The sequence below is a fragment of the Chaetomium strumarium genome, assembly GCF_033439665.1.
Source record: "Chaetomium strumarium strain CBS 333.67 chromosome Unknown B0T15scaffold_2, whole genome shotgun sequence".
Lineage (NCBI taxonomy): Eukaryota > Fungi > Ascomycota > Sordariomycetes > Sordariales > Chaetomiaceae > Chaetomium > Chaetomium strumarium.
The window spans coordinates 1,845,454-1,863,404 of NW_026944430.1; the positions used below are offsets into that span (position 1 = coordinate 1,845,454).

A 17,951-nucleotide genomic window follows, 5' to 3' on the forward strand; every position below is an offset into this window, starting at 1 on the left:
TCTTCAGCGGGTGTTGTTAAGCTGTGAAACAGCGAGCGGGGGGGATTGAAATGAGCCGAGAAAGAAAGCGGTGCGAAGTAGGGACGTCTTTGTATATGGCTTGAACACTTTGGCTGGTGGAGTAACTAGCGCCCAGCACCAAGCAACCGGTCGTTGGCCTGGGAGATCGTATAGTGGCTCGGCCGTTTATCCTCGGTATGGCGATTACAACTGTACAAAATCAAAAAGAGGGCAAATGACGGTCACGTTTGTAGCCCGGCCGCTAAAGCTGGTCAGGGGTGGCCAAAAGTGCCGGTCGAGTCAACTGGCTCATATGCTGTCTGTCGTGGTGTAAGGTGATGGGAGGGAGCGAAACAGGCGATGAGATCACCTGTACTGGATGGAAGAGGTGGGATGGCTTCTTCGGGCAGCGGCCAGGGCGGGTGAGGGGGAGCACCTTCCTCCCGCACAGCTACCAGTGGAGCAGTGTCAACTCCTGAGTCTTTTCGGGCTTGATGGCTGACTCCCGCGCCCGTTCCGCCAAAAGGAGAAGGATGGTTGAATGCTGCAGTGGGCCCGCAGGTCTTCGCTGTGGACTCCGGACGGCCAGGGGTGTCTGTGGAGATATGTGGGACTTCAAGATCTCTCAGCCGTCCTTTCATTGGTCCACTACTCGATTGGTCCCCTCTTTCAGATGGCTTACGGCATCTCCCTCTGCGCGGGCCAAGGGTTCCTCACGGTCGTCCCTTCTCTTCTGTCAGTTTCTGTGCTCAGCTCTCGCTTTGCGACTAACAATGCAGCTGTCCCAGGGTGTACACATCTGCAAACGAAAGTGCGCAAGCTCGGGAATAAGCCACCAGCCTTGATGACAGAGCTGAGAATGCGTAGCTGTTGCAAGCCACTGACTGGGCTTCGTGGCGAAATATTGAGATTTGGTGCTTTGAGAGACCACATAAGATATTCGTAACTACTACATACACAATGGCCGCACAACGCTAACAGAGAGCCCCTGTCCAAGGCTCAAGCGGCCTCCCACGCGGGGTGTCGGTAAGCAGCCCTTGAAGAATACTAACTAACAAGCCACAGTCTCTCGGTAGCTAGATCCACATAGCCTTCACCTGCCGTGGCAACGTGGAATTCGAGCATGTGAAGAGCACAGAAAATCCGGCCGTATTCAGCGGCGAATAAGGCCTGCAAATCCCGACAGCCAGCTGAGCTAGCATAAGGTATACGAGGGTTTGGAACAATTGCAAATTCCCGGCTGTCTGGGCTGACCTGAGGTCGCTCGGGCTTGAGCCGAAGGGTGTGGCGGCAAACCGGCCCAAGGATCTGGCTGAGTGTGGGCTCTTCCTCCGCAGTGGCGACTTTCCTACGTACCTACCTCCATGCTTCAACATCGATTCCAAATTTCGACTCTCCTTCTTTCGATATCCATCATGGCAGAAACTTCCCAAGCGGGAAATTGCATGGAGACGGCATTCGAGCATTGTTAACGCCGGGCCCATTGTGGATTCTGCGCGACGGGATTGATTTGACAAAGCAGTCAACATTGCTTCATGCAGCGCAAGGGCAGAATCGGCGGTGAGCTGTTGCTAGGTGCGCACCGAGCAACGAGGCCTTGAAGAAGCGTTCTCCCCTCAGTCAGACCCACGAGGAAGTTGCCGGACAGTGCCGGTATCTGAATGGAAGAGAATGCCTTCAGCCGTCCCAGGGCATCGCTTTTGAAGTGGGATGCCAGGGCATGATCTTGATCGCACTTCGACCCGTCTCGCAGAGCAGGCACAGGTCGAGCACGGTTGCCTTTACAGGGGCGAGTACATAAGTAGCCTCCTCGACGCATTCTGTTGCGCTTCTTCCGCTGTGTCGGCCAGCATCTAACATACACTTCTTTGAGGGCAGTCTGCGGGCTGGTCAAGAACGAAAGAGCAACCCCTCCCCTGTTGTTCGATTCAACCCGACCCGCGCTCCGCTTTTGGGCAAGATGGCCACCCCCCCTTTGCTGCCCCGAGCTTCCCAGCATAACGTTACTTCCAGCAGTGCAAAGTGCAAGACTGTCTACGACCTGCAGAGCCTAGCATCCTTTAGTTCGCAGTCAGATCGTCTCGATCTCACACCTACCGCTTCAATCCCGGCCGAGGTGGCCGTTCGGAAGAGGGCCACAAAGCCTCTATGAGTCCCGATTTGGTCGCTAAAGTGATCCTGAGGCGACACTGCGCGCCAGTGCGGTTCAGCCAGCAGGCACGCACAGCAACGCAAAGCAACTTGGCTGCTTTTCTGTGGCTCTCACCATTCGCCAACCATTCCCCTTCGGTTGTGATGTCCTGCAGGAGACGAGCCATCACCGCTCAGAGCCCGCGTGTATTTGATCACTTACCCCATTCACCGCACCTCATAGGCATTCCTCAAACAGTACGGATGTTCCTCTCGATTTCCAGAAGCTGGCGATTGACGAACCATGGCCCAGATCCCACAATTGGAACCATTTCCCCCATATCTCCGCGCCAGTCGCGCCCTCCGTTGCCTCATACGTACCGCTAGCATTAGGTCTGAGTCGTAAGTGATCATACTTGCCAGGTCAAGGCCCACTGACATGTGGGATACAAACCACAATATGTCAAGCATGTTAGGTAACGCCTCCTCCAGAACAGCCATGATCACAGGACGTTTCAGTAAGGCTGCGGACTGTTGTTGCTTCGTTTGTAACTTTTGCTTCGCAACAGGCACACCCTCAACACCAAGGCCCGCTCAGGCGGCCACGTTTTGCATGTGCCATGAAGCAGGTACGGTGGCATTGCCGGCCTCGCAGGGCACAAGGCATGCAGCGCCGTCACCTCGGGACGTCAATAATTGGAGCACTGTGAATCCGATCGTGATGCCTTGACGAACAACACCAGCACCGGCAGTGCCACATCCTCTTGTGCTTCTCCGCAACTGAGGAGCACGAGGACCGCTCCTCGAAGCCCGGTTCCCACGATGAGGCAAGCGATTGGGCGGTGAATTCTGGCCCCTCACTTCCTTTGGCCTGGCCGTGACTGGCTTATCGGCACTGCATGTCGCTCTCAGAGTCTCACCACTCACTGGACGATGCGTGTGTGAAGGTCCTCGAGGCGCCCTGTCACCGGCCAATGCGGGGTGGCGAAGTGGGGAAGGGCTTCTGTCCGCCAATTGTTGACCCCCACCTCTCCACAACGATGCAAGTGCCTGACAAACTGGCCAGGGGTCGAGGCCACGGGGCACGCAGCCGATCGGACTTCTTGCGTGGATCCTGTCTCTTCAACGGATCAGCCCGCTGTGAAGAGACGGTGCCTGAGGCCACATGTAACGCAGCGATTCTCACGCAACCTGTTGGTGGTCGGCTGTCCGAGCTTGGGAATAGCTGTACACAGTAGTCAAAAAACGCCCATTCTCCCTCCCACGCTTCAAGTTTCCTGGAGAGATCATCAGGATGTTCGCTCAGGTGAGCGTGGGAGCCCAGTCCACGTGAGACGAATAGTGTCTGCCCCCCACGAGCTGTGATCATTCTACATACGTCGTCATTCCGAACTGTTGCTTGAGATTCTGCAGCACTCAGGAGACCCAGTCGGATACACCTTACCTACCAGCGCCGGCGACTTACCTCCCTAAATTACCCCGCCAGAACCACCCAATTACCCCTCCTTTGCGTGCTGTGCCAACCCCGAGCCAAAACACCTTGGAAGATGTCTTGCGGGGCTGAAGAACACAAAAAAAGGCCTTGTCAATTTGTCTGCCTATTGTTGTTGCCAGAGCACACACACTTTTTGGGGCAAGGCCCCATTCATTCAGAAAAGAATCTTGCATATTTTGGGTCTATAATAGAGTCTAACAGTAACTAGTACTAATAAAAATTCTCAGTGCTACTAAATTCTCAGTGCTGCTATCCAATCTCAAAGCAGGGTTTGTCACACTCCCCTGTTTTCTCCAGAATCCCAGCGCCTAGGCTCGTCGCAATGGCAACGATCAGAGACCTGCACACTACCAAATATGAGCAACAGCATCGCCCCCTGTCGGCTAACAACAGGCGGTCGCACAGGTGGATGGTGACCTCATTTTCCGGCGTCTCAGCCCCAGGGGTAGAGGACTCCCCTACGCCTCAACCGCAGTAGGCGAGTGCCGCAGGCAGGCCAGCACCTTGATGCGGATCTCACGCCCCGCGTTACTCTGCTGACTCCCCTGGTAGAGCAGGTCGTCCAGGGAGCGCGCATACTCCAGCACGTTCATGTCGCCTCTGGTCAGTGGCTTGACGACCCAGGGCGATGTGTCGGGATCATACTCGTCGAAGTCGACCTGGTAGTATGTGGCGTCCGTGCCACGGAACCGGAGCATGGCATCACTCGAGGTAACCGGCCGGCTCGGCTCAATGGTGGGGTCGAAGAGGTGCAGCTTTGGGTGGCGGTCGAACAAGTCGAAGATGTCTCGCTTGAACTCTCGACAGCAACGGCGTGGACGGGTCAGCGGATGATGATCAGAGGCGACGAACAATCCGGTGCACCAACAAGACGACCACGCCGCCGCCAGGACGTCGCAGTGGACCGTGGCGGGCACGACCCATGGGGCTTCGTCGTGCTCTGTGGTCAGGACGGACCACGCCAACGGCCGGATCGTGCCCAGCCTCCTCGAATTCAGAGTCGGCTCGAGCAGCAGCGCGTCCTCCCTCGAGATGGAGGGCACCAGCCGCGGGTGGCAATGAAAGTGATATCCATGGAACAAGCCAGGCATGCTGTTCTGATGCCAGAAGCAGACCACGCCCTTGTCCGCCCTCAGATCCACCCACTCCCGCGGCGACCGTACTTCCCCGGTCCCGGAGCTCGGCTTCCCGCTGCTCACGGACGGGGAAGGTCCAGAAGGGTGCTAAGTGAAGCCAGGGGATGGGGGTGTGTATGAGTGGCGCGAGGAGGGCGAGTTTCCAGATCTTTTGCCGGAGCTCGGTAGGGAGGGCCGGGAAGAGGTGGAAGGTCGGAAGCTGGCCTCCCTGGGCGTCGTTGGCGTTGTTGTGAGACATGTTATGTTGGGTGGTGGTGTTGATGTCTGTAGTTGCTGTTGGTTTGTGGATTTGGTTATTCTCGAGGAGTGTTGGAGGTCAGTATGACGGCAGGAGGATAGACCCCTTCTTATACTCTCTTCCGGAGGTTGTACTGTCCTGACTCTCTCAGTATGTTCATGTGTACGACCAGGTGTTCGGCCTAACAAGGAGGAACCGTTGACGAACAACCACATTGTATCTCCTCAGGGGGTTCATCCGTCCCGAATAGGGCACATGTTCATGTGTTATAGCTCGTTTTCCGGGCCGGCGGAAGAAAGCAACAAAGGGGAAGGGTCACCATGCTTGTAATAGCCTCCAAGACGACCATTGGAGGCTGAGACTGTTCTGAATCAAGCTTACGATATATATATATATATATATATATATATATCAAGGACAACCCCATTGTTCGGACCCCAGATGGGAACTATTTACTCAGACCCCTGGTCACGAGACAAGGGATATTGTCACAACACGGATAGGACAAAGAAAAGTACAAAGCGGCAGACAAGTGGTCTGATCGGCTAACTGCCCGGTTCATTCAAGCGAAGCGTCGTCGTTCTGAGCTTTCTTTGGGTTACACAGTGTAATGTACATTGTACGTTTTGGACACGATAGAGGTCGCTTGGGTTAGGGATACAAGCGTCTAGGTTCCACCCGTCTCAACCTCTGTTTCCTATACCTAGCTGGACTAAACTTTAAGCATTAGCATGGGAAACGAGATCGCTTGGAGTACAGGGATAAGCGGGCTTCGATCGATGACGGGATACTTGGGCCAGCTGCTGGTTCGCTTCTTGAGCTGAAGCTAAGCACGAAGACGATGGGTTTGTGGGGGAGGGTGCGTGCAGGGTGTGGTACACGTCCATGCGACGGTCGCGGCGCCAGTTTGTGTGGTTGTTGGGATCCGAGAGCGGGAGGGAGGCTGAGGCTGGGCCGAGGCCCATTAAGATTTGCGAGGGGCTCGCCCAATGCGTTACTACCGTCGTTGACGTCCTTGGTTTAAGAGGTATGTCATTGTTTGGTTGAACCACCTGCAGGAGGGTGAGCCGCACAAAGTCGAGGAACTCGACGGTATGTTCTCCCACACTGCCGGCTTACGTTAACTACAGGTAACGTTACGCTATATAAAATAATCCTCATTGTGTCCAAACTCACAAACGCAATATATACACTTCAGAATACCTATGTCGACTACTGAATACTCTTTATCCCATTATCTTCCATTATATTAGACGCACAATGCCATTGAAGGTGCTAAAACTTATCGAGGCCATATAGACTTGGCCCAATTGGGTGGCAGTTGCCGATGCGTAATGCATGACACAACGTTACAGTACACTACACTACAGTCCAACCCCTGAAAGTTCGTTAGCGCCTGACTTGAAGACCAGGGTCTACCCCAAAGTCTCTATCTCAACGTCAAAACGGCCATCTTTTCTACGGAAAAAAACGTGCAGATGAACTCAGCCTTTTAGGTTATTGCAAGACGCTCTATCTTTTTGCGTTGAATCAGCTTTCCTCGTAGTTTAGGAGTGTTGCTTCGGAGTTGAGAGCAGGACCCTGTCGCAGGTTCCGCGCTAACAATCATTAAAGGGTTGTCCTGTATGTCAGGCATCAATTACGCTTGAAAAAGAAGGGGGATGATAATTTACAATAAAGCCAATGCTGAAATGTGGAACCGACAAGGGTTTTAAGGTCGCCGGCGCAGATGACGCAGGGAGGTGAATCAGGAAGTGCAAGTTCTCAGCTTCGATTCATCATTGGCCGGCGTCCGCCATGCATACTCTGTACAGGTAGTTCGTTATACAGCAACTGTTGATGCTGTTGGTCAGGACGCAACCAATATAAGCGTGGCGGTGAGTGTCCTGCAGTTGGCTTCACTTCGCCGTTTGAGCATCGGCGGAATACTCGATGCAGTGAGCTCTACACTACTATGCAATACTCTGCCTTCTGCGACGCATCCCAGAATACTCCGTCCTTGCCTAGCTGCCGGTTTCTCCGGTGATCTCTCTAATCGCTCGCTTGTGTTTTGCGCGAGAGCATTCTATCAACTTACAACTCGGATTGAGTTAAGTGCTTCGGTCTCCTTACCGGAGGTATGCAAGGAGTAAATACACAAGTACTTACTACGTCTGGAGCACTCCATATTAAAGAAGGGTTGTGAATGGTGGAAACAACCTGAAGTCATTGAAGGTAAGAATGAGATCAAGCTCGTAGAAATGTAGTGGCTAACTACTAACCAATGCACATCACAGTCTAGAATAGAAGCACCTGCTCGTTTAAACTGTCAACCATTCATTGAACTTCACTCCCGATCATCTCGACATTCCATCTTCCTTCTGTCCCATCTACTCGTCACGAAGGGAAGCATCAAAAACAGTAAGACAAGCCTAGGCCCCTCCCCTATTGGTCCCCAGCACATGCAGTAGTGCGCCTCATGACCTTTCTGTAGAGACCAATCTCCAGATGGCGAGCAATCTAAGTGGCTCTCTCATGGGGCTCAATTGGCCATTCGGAGTGAGCTACCAACTACCTAGCTTCAAGCTGCCGGCGCCAGCAAAAGATTCCCAGACTAATCGAGGTCGGGCTCTAGATATGGGTCTATTCCAAGCCGGCAAGCTGGGGGTGCCGTTTTAGGAGATCCGGCGAGCAACTGGAGTCAACTCCACCGAAATCCTCGACTGAGCTGTACCCTAAGACCCTAGATTGCCAAGGGGCACCGTTCAGTGTGCACGTGAATACCTGGAGACACTTGGAGGTCATATGGACTGGAGTTCCAACCGCCACGTCGTGGACGGGACTAGCGATGACGGCTGTCAGGGTCGTGGTGAGCGCTCTATGGCGTTCTAGAAGGCGACCTTGAGGACACCCATTCTGCTGGGCGCGTAGGAGGCGCCCCAATGTGTTATGCCTGGTTTACAAAGAGACATCATAGCGGCCTGCTGCCTGTCTCCAGGCCGGGGGACAGAAGTCCTGTTCGCCCTGGCCAGGCGGCGATGCCAATTCTGTTGCTGTCCGCGTCCGTGTTGCGATGCTCCCACGTTCACTGCTTGGCTCGTTGGCTAGCAACACGTAGCTGCGACTTCGTGGTGGTAAGATTAGCTGATGACCTTGCCTCACCTCCAGACCGGCAAATCAAGGTCGACAACAATCGGTTTATTGAATCGTTTCCCTCCGGCGTGAGGCCACCTGGTGGCAACGATCGCACTTGTCCAACGGTGTGAGCCATTTCGTTCCCTATCAATGTGTCGTGGGAGGCGCTTTGGAAGTAAAAGTTCCTGTCTCAGGAGCACAATGCCCCCCGAGACAGCCCGAAAGGGATACAAACATTGCAGATTTGACATACCAGTTGATGACGCAAGTTTCCCGTCGGCCCGCGCGGTCCAATGCGCCTGCTGTATTCGTACTTCCGGGTCTCGCTTCTGGCTCTAGGGCAGAAGTATTATCATTCCTTCCAGCGAGGTCGGTGGGCGAGCTGCCCGAGAGCTCCTGCGCTGGGTCCGGCACGTCATATGTGCCATATAAAGCCTGCGCACCGTTGAGTGACGCCCGGTCATGGAAGTCGAGGGGGCGTTTCCCACCACGCCCGGTCAGGTCGACCAGGCTTATCTTGGCCGAGCTTGGATCCGGGGCTGGATCTTGCCATCGTTCGACGGATACCTGGGCAGCAACTTCGTTCCGAACGCTGAGGCCGTCCGTATCCCATCTCACGCGTTCAGCACCCCTGCCTTGATGGACATGGCCGCAAACATGTACTCGCGGCCGAACTTTAGCGAGCGCTTCCCGCAGGTTCTCACATCCGAAAGAGTCATCGCAGTGCGTGTAGGCGGGAGTGTGAGTAACAAGGATATCAGTATCGGGCGGTATGGCAGCCCAGAGCTCCGCCGCGCTGGGGTTGGCTGCCGTTGGGCTGTCGTCGGACCGTGAAGCTTCTGCTCCCAGGCCTGGGCGAGGGTACTTGTACATAAATGCCCACGTTCCATATTCGGGGCAGTACGGAGACCCAAAAACCTTGAATTCAGTGCAAGGCCCGTCCGGGCGGGTGAGCCGGACGGTTGCGCTGCTGTGCTGGAGGTACGTGATGGTGCGGCTCCCAGTAAGTAGTGACAAGCACCTGGCAGGATCCTGAGGGTTGTTGTTGTGAAAGTTTGATCCATGCTTCGCGTAGAAGTCATGATCCAAGGTGATGTCGTGGTTTCCTGGATTGTGTAAGTGCAAGCTCGCGAAGGGCTTCCGTGTCAAGACGGTTGATACCTGCAATCACAATCTTGGCTTCGAAATCGGCCTTCTCTAGCCATTGGACCGCCCTGGAGAGCTTCAAACTCTCGAGTGAGCCTCTAATCCCCAACCAACCGTGTCGCTCTCCCGGGTCGCCCCAGGACCAGTGTTTCCGGGGACAGACCTACGTACCTCCGAGTAGCTTCCCTGGTTTGTAAGATCTCCCGCGTGAATCAAAACATCGCCTTTTGGCAGCTTGATAGTGGAGTTGTGGGTGTCGCTGATGCAAACAATCCTAGTTCGCCGTGTCGGACGGAGAACTCCTGATGAAGAAGGCATGAGTTCCCTCCCCACTCCGGGCCGAACGTCGCAACAGTCAACGGTGTCGCCGAAATTGTTTTTCCCAATGCAGAGAATGCTGCTCACAGACTCGGAGAAAAGTCAGTGCGCAAGAAGCGAGGGCCTATTTATTTGAGTTGCAAATGAGGATGAGGACGGCTAACTGCTGACTGCTGACTGCAATGGATACATGTTCTGGGGTTCAGCTGGCCGTCCCGCCTGTGTGAAGGATCACAGCGTCTTCCGCCGGAGAGTGGACAAAGATCGAGAACACACATGGGTCAAGCCAAATTTCTCTTAGAATAATCCACTTCCATCAAGTGAATCGTTGAAGCTCGAAAATTCCCATCATGATAACCGCAATTTAGAATTTTGGAAGCTATCGGTTGACCGCATCAAGAACAGATGTGAGGTTGACGAAGAGAGTGCTTCTTCGGCTCGCAATGAACCAATACCCTGGTAATTCCGCACAGACCCACAGCATTGACCAATCGCGTGGCGCGGGTAGATTACTGGAGCTCCTTCCCCCTGTCAGAGCCCCGTTAACAAACTTGGTGCCCCCTACCAAAGCGAATTCTCGAAGCTCTTGGGGGCTGGCCCCTTCATCACATAGGCTGCTGCTCAGTCGTGAACTTTCTCGAGCTGTGGTGTTGGTCGGTTTTGGATCACCTGCAGTCGACCGCAGATGAGAGATGCACCCCGCTGGGCTTCGGACGTCGCTCTAGCACATCATCGATTGCACACGCTCGTTCTTTGTAAATTCGGTTCTTCCTAACTGCTTTTCCCCACAGCTCCTGCCTAAGCCCACCGAACCCAATACTTTACCTACACACACAGTATCTGCCACCACATAGGTACCACGGCACCGGACGGAGGCAAAAGCAAATACATACTCGCCTGGCGCAGATACCGACCCCTCAAAATAGTTGAGCCCCAGCAAAGCCCGGTTTCCCTTGGACTCTGTGCTCTCCGAGGCGAGAAATCCGCCTCCCCTCTGATCCACGAATCTCCTACCCACCACCGCCGATTGACAACATACCGCCCGCGAACCACGCACGCTAGTCGCTGAAACCCCAACAACCACGCCACACGGCGAATATCGGAATAACGACGTGAGCAAAGCTCGCTCTTGCGTATGTTTTCGCTGGGAGGTAAAGGGTGGCCGTGCACCTGACTTGCTGTTGGCCGATTTCTGGCCCGCTGTGAAGCCAGGGCCGGCTCGAGGTGACGCAGACGCTCCGCGCTTGCAGCCTCAGGCAACGGAAACCCCGAACGTCGTCCCGTCTTTGGCATACGAAGAAAGTTAACGCTTGCGGGTTTCTGATTCCGTTCCGGCCTTGTGGTCGAGAGGAGCCGACAACCGGAGTCGTGGAACGTTACAGATACCGCGGATAGCGGTCGCAGCCGTGTTTGTAGATTGCTGTCTTTGATGGAAGTATGGTTACCGTATCCCAGACAGCGACGATGTTGACGTCACCCGCGTACATGTGGGAAGGTGCGCTGCCGGCCAAATCAGAGGTAAAGGCTTATGCCGCTTTCTCCTTCCTCAGTGTCTCTCTACATCTCGGCAACTTTGATCGGAGACACTATCCTTTCTCCCAGCGCCTCCCTTCTTATCCCAGGCAAAACATCTAGCTAATCACTTCCAACAGGCACGCCGCGATGATAGGTTCCGGGCAGAAGGGGGAGAGCATTACCTCTCTGATGGGCCTCCGCTGGCATCTCGGAACGGGAGTTTAAGCATGCGTGGCGCCGCCAATTTGGGACCTTACTCGCCAGGAAGCAACAGCCATGAGGAGTTGGACTCTGAAGCGAAAGCAAACGGCGTCGGCCCTACTCGCCTACCGCAACACGATCACAAGGATCCGGAACCACGAAGTGTTAAGGACTATGCGAACCCCGAAAACTCTCTGGACCCGCAAACCGGCACCAACGGAGAGCGGTCTGAGGAGACGCGCAAGAAAGGTCCGGGTGGCCCGCAGTCGGAGTCGGACAGCGATGACTCGAAGTGGATTCATCGAGACAAGCTGGCCAAAATAGAGAGCGAGGAGTTGCAGGCTGCAGGAATTGTTCTCCCGCGCCAAAGGGACAGGGCAAGGTCCAAGAGTCAGAACAGGCCGAGGCGGGATCAGAGCCAGGACAAGGTCAACGGGTCAGGCAGATCGATTGGGGGCTCTGAGCAGGCGGTCTCGAGATCGAGGAAAAACTCAGCCGCTACCTCGGTCGAAACCAAAACTCTGGACTCGGCAGCGGTTCCTAGTTGGGATCTGAGGCGGCCCGAGGAGATCCTTGAAGAAATCGATGGGCACTGGGTTTCGAACGGCAACGGGAAAGGTTCGTCCCGAATACCCGTGGCAAAGGCCAGCCCCGTCCCAATACCAACCGAGCATCTTGCGCGGGACACGCGTCTGCCCAGAAAACGGGATGGCAGCCCTGGTGCGGAAGACAATATAAGCTACCCGAAGACGCGTTCAAGGAGCGGCAGCACAGGCAATGCGCTTGTGAAGCCAGCGGCCACGACCCCGGCATCGCAACCGAATAAACGACCCGATTCCTCTCCGAAAAAGCCTGGAACGACGGCGACGGCAAGGAAACCAAAGCCTGCCAACGGTGCCGCAGGCCGTCCGAAGACGCGAGGCGGGGTAAGCAAGGATTCAACCAGCAGCGGAACACGGCCATCAACGAGGTCTGGTGAACGCGAGTTCTCCAGCAGCAACTGCAAACCAATGGAAGGCGAGCCTCCATGGATGGTCTCGGCTTACCGCCCGGATCCGCGGTTACCTCCTGACCAGCAGCTGCTACCGACAGTGGCCAAGCGGCTGCAGCAGGAGAAGTGGGAGCGGGAAGGAAAGTTTGGGAGCGTTTACGACAAGGAGTTTAGGCCGCTCACCGACGAGGGCTTCCTACGACCCCCCGAATCCAACAACGCTCCGGACAAAGAGACGGACGGAGACGCCGAGAAGGATGAGCAGAAAGAGGATCAGAGGGACTGGCCGCTGAAGGGGGAGCCCAAGAGCCCAACGTTCCCCACGAGGACGAATTCATACTCTACCATGCCCAAAATTACTGACACGCCAGTCGCCAACCCTCTGCCGAGTCCAAGGGCGCCATCACGGCAAACCCAGCAAGCACCAACGGTTCGCGTACCGGAACCGCCCGAGGAGACGCAGGAAAAGAAAGGGGGCTGCGGCTGCTGTATCGTGATGTGATCTTGGCTGGTCCCTTTCAACGACAAGGCGCCCTCGCGAATTCAAGCCCTCGACTGTCACTTCCTCCGTATGAAACTCTCTCAACCCGCCTCCATGCAACAGCACAAGACAGGAACTGCTATTCCTGATCCACCCCACGCGTTTTGCGGATCTTCGAGCAGACAGTCCGATTTACGACGAGATGATATCTTTGATTCCCAACTTCTGCAACATTTCATTTCCTCGCCCAGCCCATCACACATGGCCTGTACCTTTCCTGCGGGCCTCATTACCTTCCTTTTGTTCTTGTTTCTATACCCGCCTTCGAGCGCTGCTGATGCATTTGGCTTCTTTTACTGCGAGCAAGACCCACGATCACCAGCCTAATACCACCCACAAGGCTCTCAGACATCGATCAGTACGTACTTCCCACGGCCAGGTGCTGGTGGGGACCTTTTAATGCAGAGAGAAGGATTCATTTTTTTCATCTTACATCACCGCGTTATCCCCCTCGCTCTTCCTTTTCACCCCTGTATCGTCCGGCCGAGCCATGCTTTCGACCGGACGCCGCTGGAGAATATTATTATCACCCGCCTTAGGAGCCGTCAGCCAAAACAAAGGCGTCAGAACCAGCATGCGACTGGAATGTGACGGTGGCGTAAAATGTGGGAGGACCAAAGGGGGAAGAGGAAGAAGAGGGCGCCCGAGTCACTCATCCCACCGGGCATACCATGCCAAATTTGTTGTTCCGTTTCTTCTCTGCTTGTACGTCTCGTATATGGAGTGGGGGTTTTTTGAGGTTTATTTCTTGCTTCCATTGACAAGGGGCGAAAGGGGACGTGGCGTTCATAGCAGGCTTGGTGCGGAGTTGACTTGCCGTCGAAAGCAAACAGAGTAGACAGACAAAGAAACCAGAGATGGTGAAACCCTGTTAGTTATCCTGGCCCTGAGTTGTGAGATGTCGTTGAGCTCGTCCTGCTTCTGCTGAGCGGTGAATGTCTGATAAGTGATACTCGGAGCTGTCTGCGCCCAACCTCTGATGTAATGACCCGCTACCTAGCACCAGAGAGACAGTCATTGTAGAAATGAAGTCCAGTTCGACACATAGCTTAGCCGAGACTCTTGCATCAGGATATGGAAGGTTGGATGGAGGACTGGTCTGACAAAGCCACCACGGGGTCCCCGGTACTGCCGCTGACAAGCTCTGAAGACAGTGAGGGACCTGACTGTAAGTCATGAGAAGGCTACGCCATCACACGCATCTATGATTCCTCGAAACCACATTGTCAGTGGTCTCAATGAGGGTCGAAATGTCAACAGGCAGCACGAAATGGCCAATACCCCCCTGGGAGCCATGGATGGGCACGGTATGCACCAACAGAGATCGCAAAAGACGACAAGACCTGAGTGCGCTACGTCGCGCTGCATGGGGAATTCGTGAAATGGATCGTGGTTCTATCTAGAACGGCCGCTGCGAAATCCTAGGAGTTCATCTTCTGCTTCCTTTTCTCCTCCTCCTTGCTCCGGGACTCACTGACCAGGCCCGTGGCTACGGACTGTGGTTTGGTTTATGGGAACCTGGCACAGGTATCTAGCCTGTGTGTGTTTGTCCGTTCTGGTGGTAAAAGGGAACAACTAGCTGTATGTGTGCTCAGCGCCGTTCGTCGTTCGTCTCGAAGAGGTGGTTGGGCAGGGCGACCGGCATGTGGGCTTTGAAGCAGTGCAGGACGGTGGGGGGATTGATTGTCAAGGTTATTGGGTCTTACGGTCGAGGCTGTCCATTGTTGAGCCGGGAGTGATAAATAAGCTATGGTGCAGAAGGTCCTGCTTGGTGCCTACCTAGGTAGGTACTACTTTACCATTGTCGACGGGTACCTAGGTCCCTAGGGAAGTGAGGATAGCAACCGGACTTTGGTCGAGTCACAGTTGCTGCCTGTTGTCGAGCAGCCGATTGACTGCATGATCAACTTGACAGCAGCGCTGGGTCTCGGTAGTTTCTCTGCTGGTGCCTCGTAAAGTGCCGAGCTATCGTCAAGAGAGTAGCCGATTCCCGTCCGACCATTCATCCTCGTAGGCTCACAGATACTCACAAGCCTGAAAGGCAATGAAGATCTCACTCAAGCTAGAGAGTAGGACTCAAACTGACTTGCTGAGTCTCGCGTGGAGGCTTGCATTCCTCCCAAAGCCCAGACCGCCGATGTCCTGAAGTTGCGCAATCGATGGAGGATGCCGTCAGAACAGACACCCGCATCCGCAGACGGTAATGCCCATGACAGCTAGATGTGAATGCCATTCTTGAATCCCATCCCTCATTCGCATGGCAAAATGGTCGCAAACCTGTTTTCCTGAATGAGCACAGATAGATCTACACTGCACCTCTTCGCTAAGCGTGTACTGTGGATTATGGAACGGTGGTAGCGTGTGTGCCGAGATGTCTGCCATTGGGCGATGGGGAAACACGGGACGCGTTCCCACGGAAACCGCCAAGCCCAGACCACATTGATGAAAAACGGACGTGGTGTGTTGGCTAGGTACCTTACAGTGAACACGGGACAGACGGTGCGGACGAATCGGCCCATGACCAAAATGGGCTGATAAGAGAAGTTGACGTGCCATCCTTCAAGCACTTGGGGTTTCTGATTCGGCCATCGTCCTCAATGCGGGGAGTTGGATCTCCCCAAGTGGTGTATGATACTCGTGTAATAACGGTAACGTCGGGGATAGAGTGCGAGAAGCAGGGAGAAACCCGGTGCCCATGAATGAGGGGAAAGCTGCGTTGCCGCCTAGGAGGTATGCCACAGTCTTGGTTCGATGCGTTGCCCTGACTGGTACGACGATGTCTGTTTGAGACCCACGATTATGGGGAGATGTGCTTAACGCGTGCCGTACGCCCAGAGCCGGAGTGGCCGTTCGCATCGAGCTCTATCAGAACCCGGCATCGAAGTATCATAACGGAGAGATCGACTTCAGAGGAAATGGATCGATGATGGATAAGGGATGGCCAATTTGATGGGAAGCGATGTGGAACCAGGAAAGGGTTCGCGAAAATCAGTAGGACAGTGGCAATGAGTGCCGATCAGGACGACAGGTCGGCGCCAAGTGCTACGTACCACGTAGGTACGTTACCGTGCTTTTGGTGTTCATCTTTCACCCGGATAGACTTGTCCGGCCGAGCTCGCCGATGCACGCCTGCTCCTCCGTCTTTCGAGACGCTGCGATTCATACCGACGCCGTCGCGCTTCAATACCATATGTCCCGAGTCATCCGGCAAAGCGCACAGATGGCAGATTGAACTTTGCTGACACAGTCGATCCTAGGGTATGTAGGTGCAGACATACGGAAGACAGGCAGTAGTCGGCCAAACAACCGAGGTATATGTTAAGAATCCGCGATGAGGGGATCATCGGTAGCTGTTGCTGTCGCCGGCAAGATGGGCAAACCGTTTTCTCCGGTCTGTCATTGCCCCTCACAGTACCGTGCTTTGAACTGTCAGACCGGTCGGGAGCTCAAAGAGAGGACTACTCTACTGGCTCTCACATGATGGGATCGCATGGTCTCACATGGTAGTATCAGTGGTGTCTCTACATATCTCCTCCGTCCGCAACAAATGCGGTAGATCGGCAACTGCGATTCTCCGGACCATCGGCCGATGTTGGGAAGTTTCGATCGACCGGTCTCGAACGCGGCACTCGCATGCCAAGCGCGGGAGATGGTCGAAGCGGAGCTTCTGGAGCGGCTACCCCTGTCGAGCTCTCGGTGCGTCGCACACAATTTTGTGGGTAGCGTAGCGAACATTCCGGAAAGCATTAGGAACCCCTTCGAAGTGCAGGAAAAATTTGCGCCGAGATGCCTTTCTCTTTATATCATTGATGGTCTCGAACACCGTCTATTAGTCTATATGTTCAACGGGCAAGCCTTTATGAGGAATCTTAAACACTTTGTGCGCGGAGTGGATCGCAAGATGAAACATGGCAGCATTCCGTGGAGAACCGAAGCTTATGAAGGCTGGAGGGCTGGGTCCGCTAAAAACCTGCTGGACAAAGAAAGGACGCAACCAAACATGTTGATGCAAGACATCCAGATCCAGCCCCTGGTAATCCGGAGAGTCGGGTTAGCAAACCCAGGGAATTGACTAACTACAAGCTACAAGGGCGGCGGTTGTTTGGAACAATGTAATTTCTTTTTCTTTTGCTCTTAGAGCCTAATCGTGGGTCCGGTGCCGGCCTCAGGCTTTACCCGTGAATTTAATACTGAGGCAGTCAAGGCGGAGTACCCCGGGTTTGATACGATGTTTCAATGATGGAAGCCTCGAGATGTGTCGCCCGGAGCAGCACTGCTCGCCTCGCTTTTGGTGGTCTTGCATCGTTTGAACGAGCGCTAATTACTAGGACGCTTGGAGTTATGCTTCATCAATACTAGATGATCACGCCGGTCAGAAGAGCGCGCGAACGAAGGAAGCCCGTGACCTGTATCAAGCTTCATGGTCTCCGTATGGCGACTGTAATTTGTGGTTGGAGCCCAAAATTACCGTATCCAGTGCACGGCTTCTTCTAGACTCAGTACCTGAGGAACGGGACGGTGGGTCAAGAAACGGTCGGGCCGGGCTTACACTACGTTAGTAGGGCAAAGGATTTGAAAAGATCGAACTGGAACCCCCAGCGTAGCGATGCAATTATTGAGTGCCAGTGGCATTGTGAGTAAGTCAGAAGTACATTCAGACGCGGATTGTATTCTAGATTGCGGACAGAATGCAGCAACATCTCGCAGCCCGAATCGAAATACACTTGCCGAGACAGCTCCGTTGAACTGCTGACGAGAACACAGAGTCTGAGCCTGATCGCAGTGTTGACTAGGCCCACTTGAGGTACTTTACCGCTTGTGTAGGTAGTGTATGTACTCGGTCTTTGGGGCGGTCTTAATGAGCACGTTGGAGGAATACGGGTGTGAGTCAGGAATCGGCGAACCGCTGGCAATCGCAGAATTGAAACGGTTGCGACGCCAGAGCGAAATCGTGCCGGTACACGTGTAACTGGTATTCCGAAACGCACCGTTTGGATGCGACGGGTCGTACGGGAAATTTTGGGGCCTGCAGATGGAGGCAGTCAGATCGTAAATTTCGTACGATCGCAGACGCATTCGCCGATGCTCACCCCCCTTGTCAATCTCAGCCCCACGTCCCATGTCCC

General features: G+C 54.5%; 3 protein-coding genes across 3 annotated transcripts; 1 reads left to right on the forward strand and 2 right to left on the reverse strand.

Moving 5' to 3' along the window:
* Window positions 1-3,873: 3,873 nt before the first annotated feature.
* B0T15DRAFT_524005 (uncharacterized protein) lies at window positions 3,874-5,076 on the reverse strand. The gene is made up of 3 exons (XM_062868736.1): window positions 4,178-5,076; window positions 4,031-4,103; window positions 3,874-3,894 (listed from the first exon to the last, which is right to left on the reverse strand). Exons 1-2 carry the CDS (start codon window positions 4,714-4,716, stop codon window positions 4,091-4,093), a joined length of 552 nt encoding a protein of 183 aa, XP_062724050.1. The 5' UTR covers window positions 4,717-5,076; the 3' UTR covers window positions 3,874-3,894; window positions 4,031-4,090.
* A 3,184-nt stretch (window positions 5,077-8,260) lies between these two features.
* Window positions 8,261-9,577, reverse strand: B0T15DRAFT_508758 (Metallo-dependent phosphatase-like protein; the record flags this gene model as incomplete). The annotated part of the gene is made up of 3 exons (XM_062867744.1): window positions 8,261-9,219; window positions 9,275-9,327; window positions 9,423-9,577. The coding sequence occupies 3 exons, from the start codon at window positions 9,575-9,577 to the stop codon at window positions 8,261-8,263; spliced, it is 1,167 nt and encodes a 388-aa protein (XP_062724051.1).
* A 1,098-nt stretch (window positions 9,578-10,675) lies between these two features.
* B0T15DRAFT_103865 (uncharacterized protein) lies at window positions 10,676-12,826 on the forward strand. The gene is made up of 2 exons (XM_062861397.1): window positions 10,676-11,095; window positions 11,230-12,826. Exons 1-2 carry the CDS (start codon window positions 11,015-11,017, stop codon window positions 12,784-12,786), a joined length of 1,638 nt encoding a protein of 545 aa, XP_062724052.1. The 5' UTR covers window positions 10,676-11,014; the 3' UTR covers window positions 12,787-12,826.
* The last annotated feature ends 5,125 nt before the right edge of the window (window positions 12,827-17,951 follow it).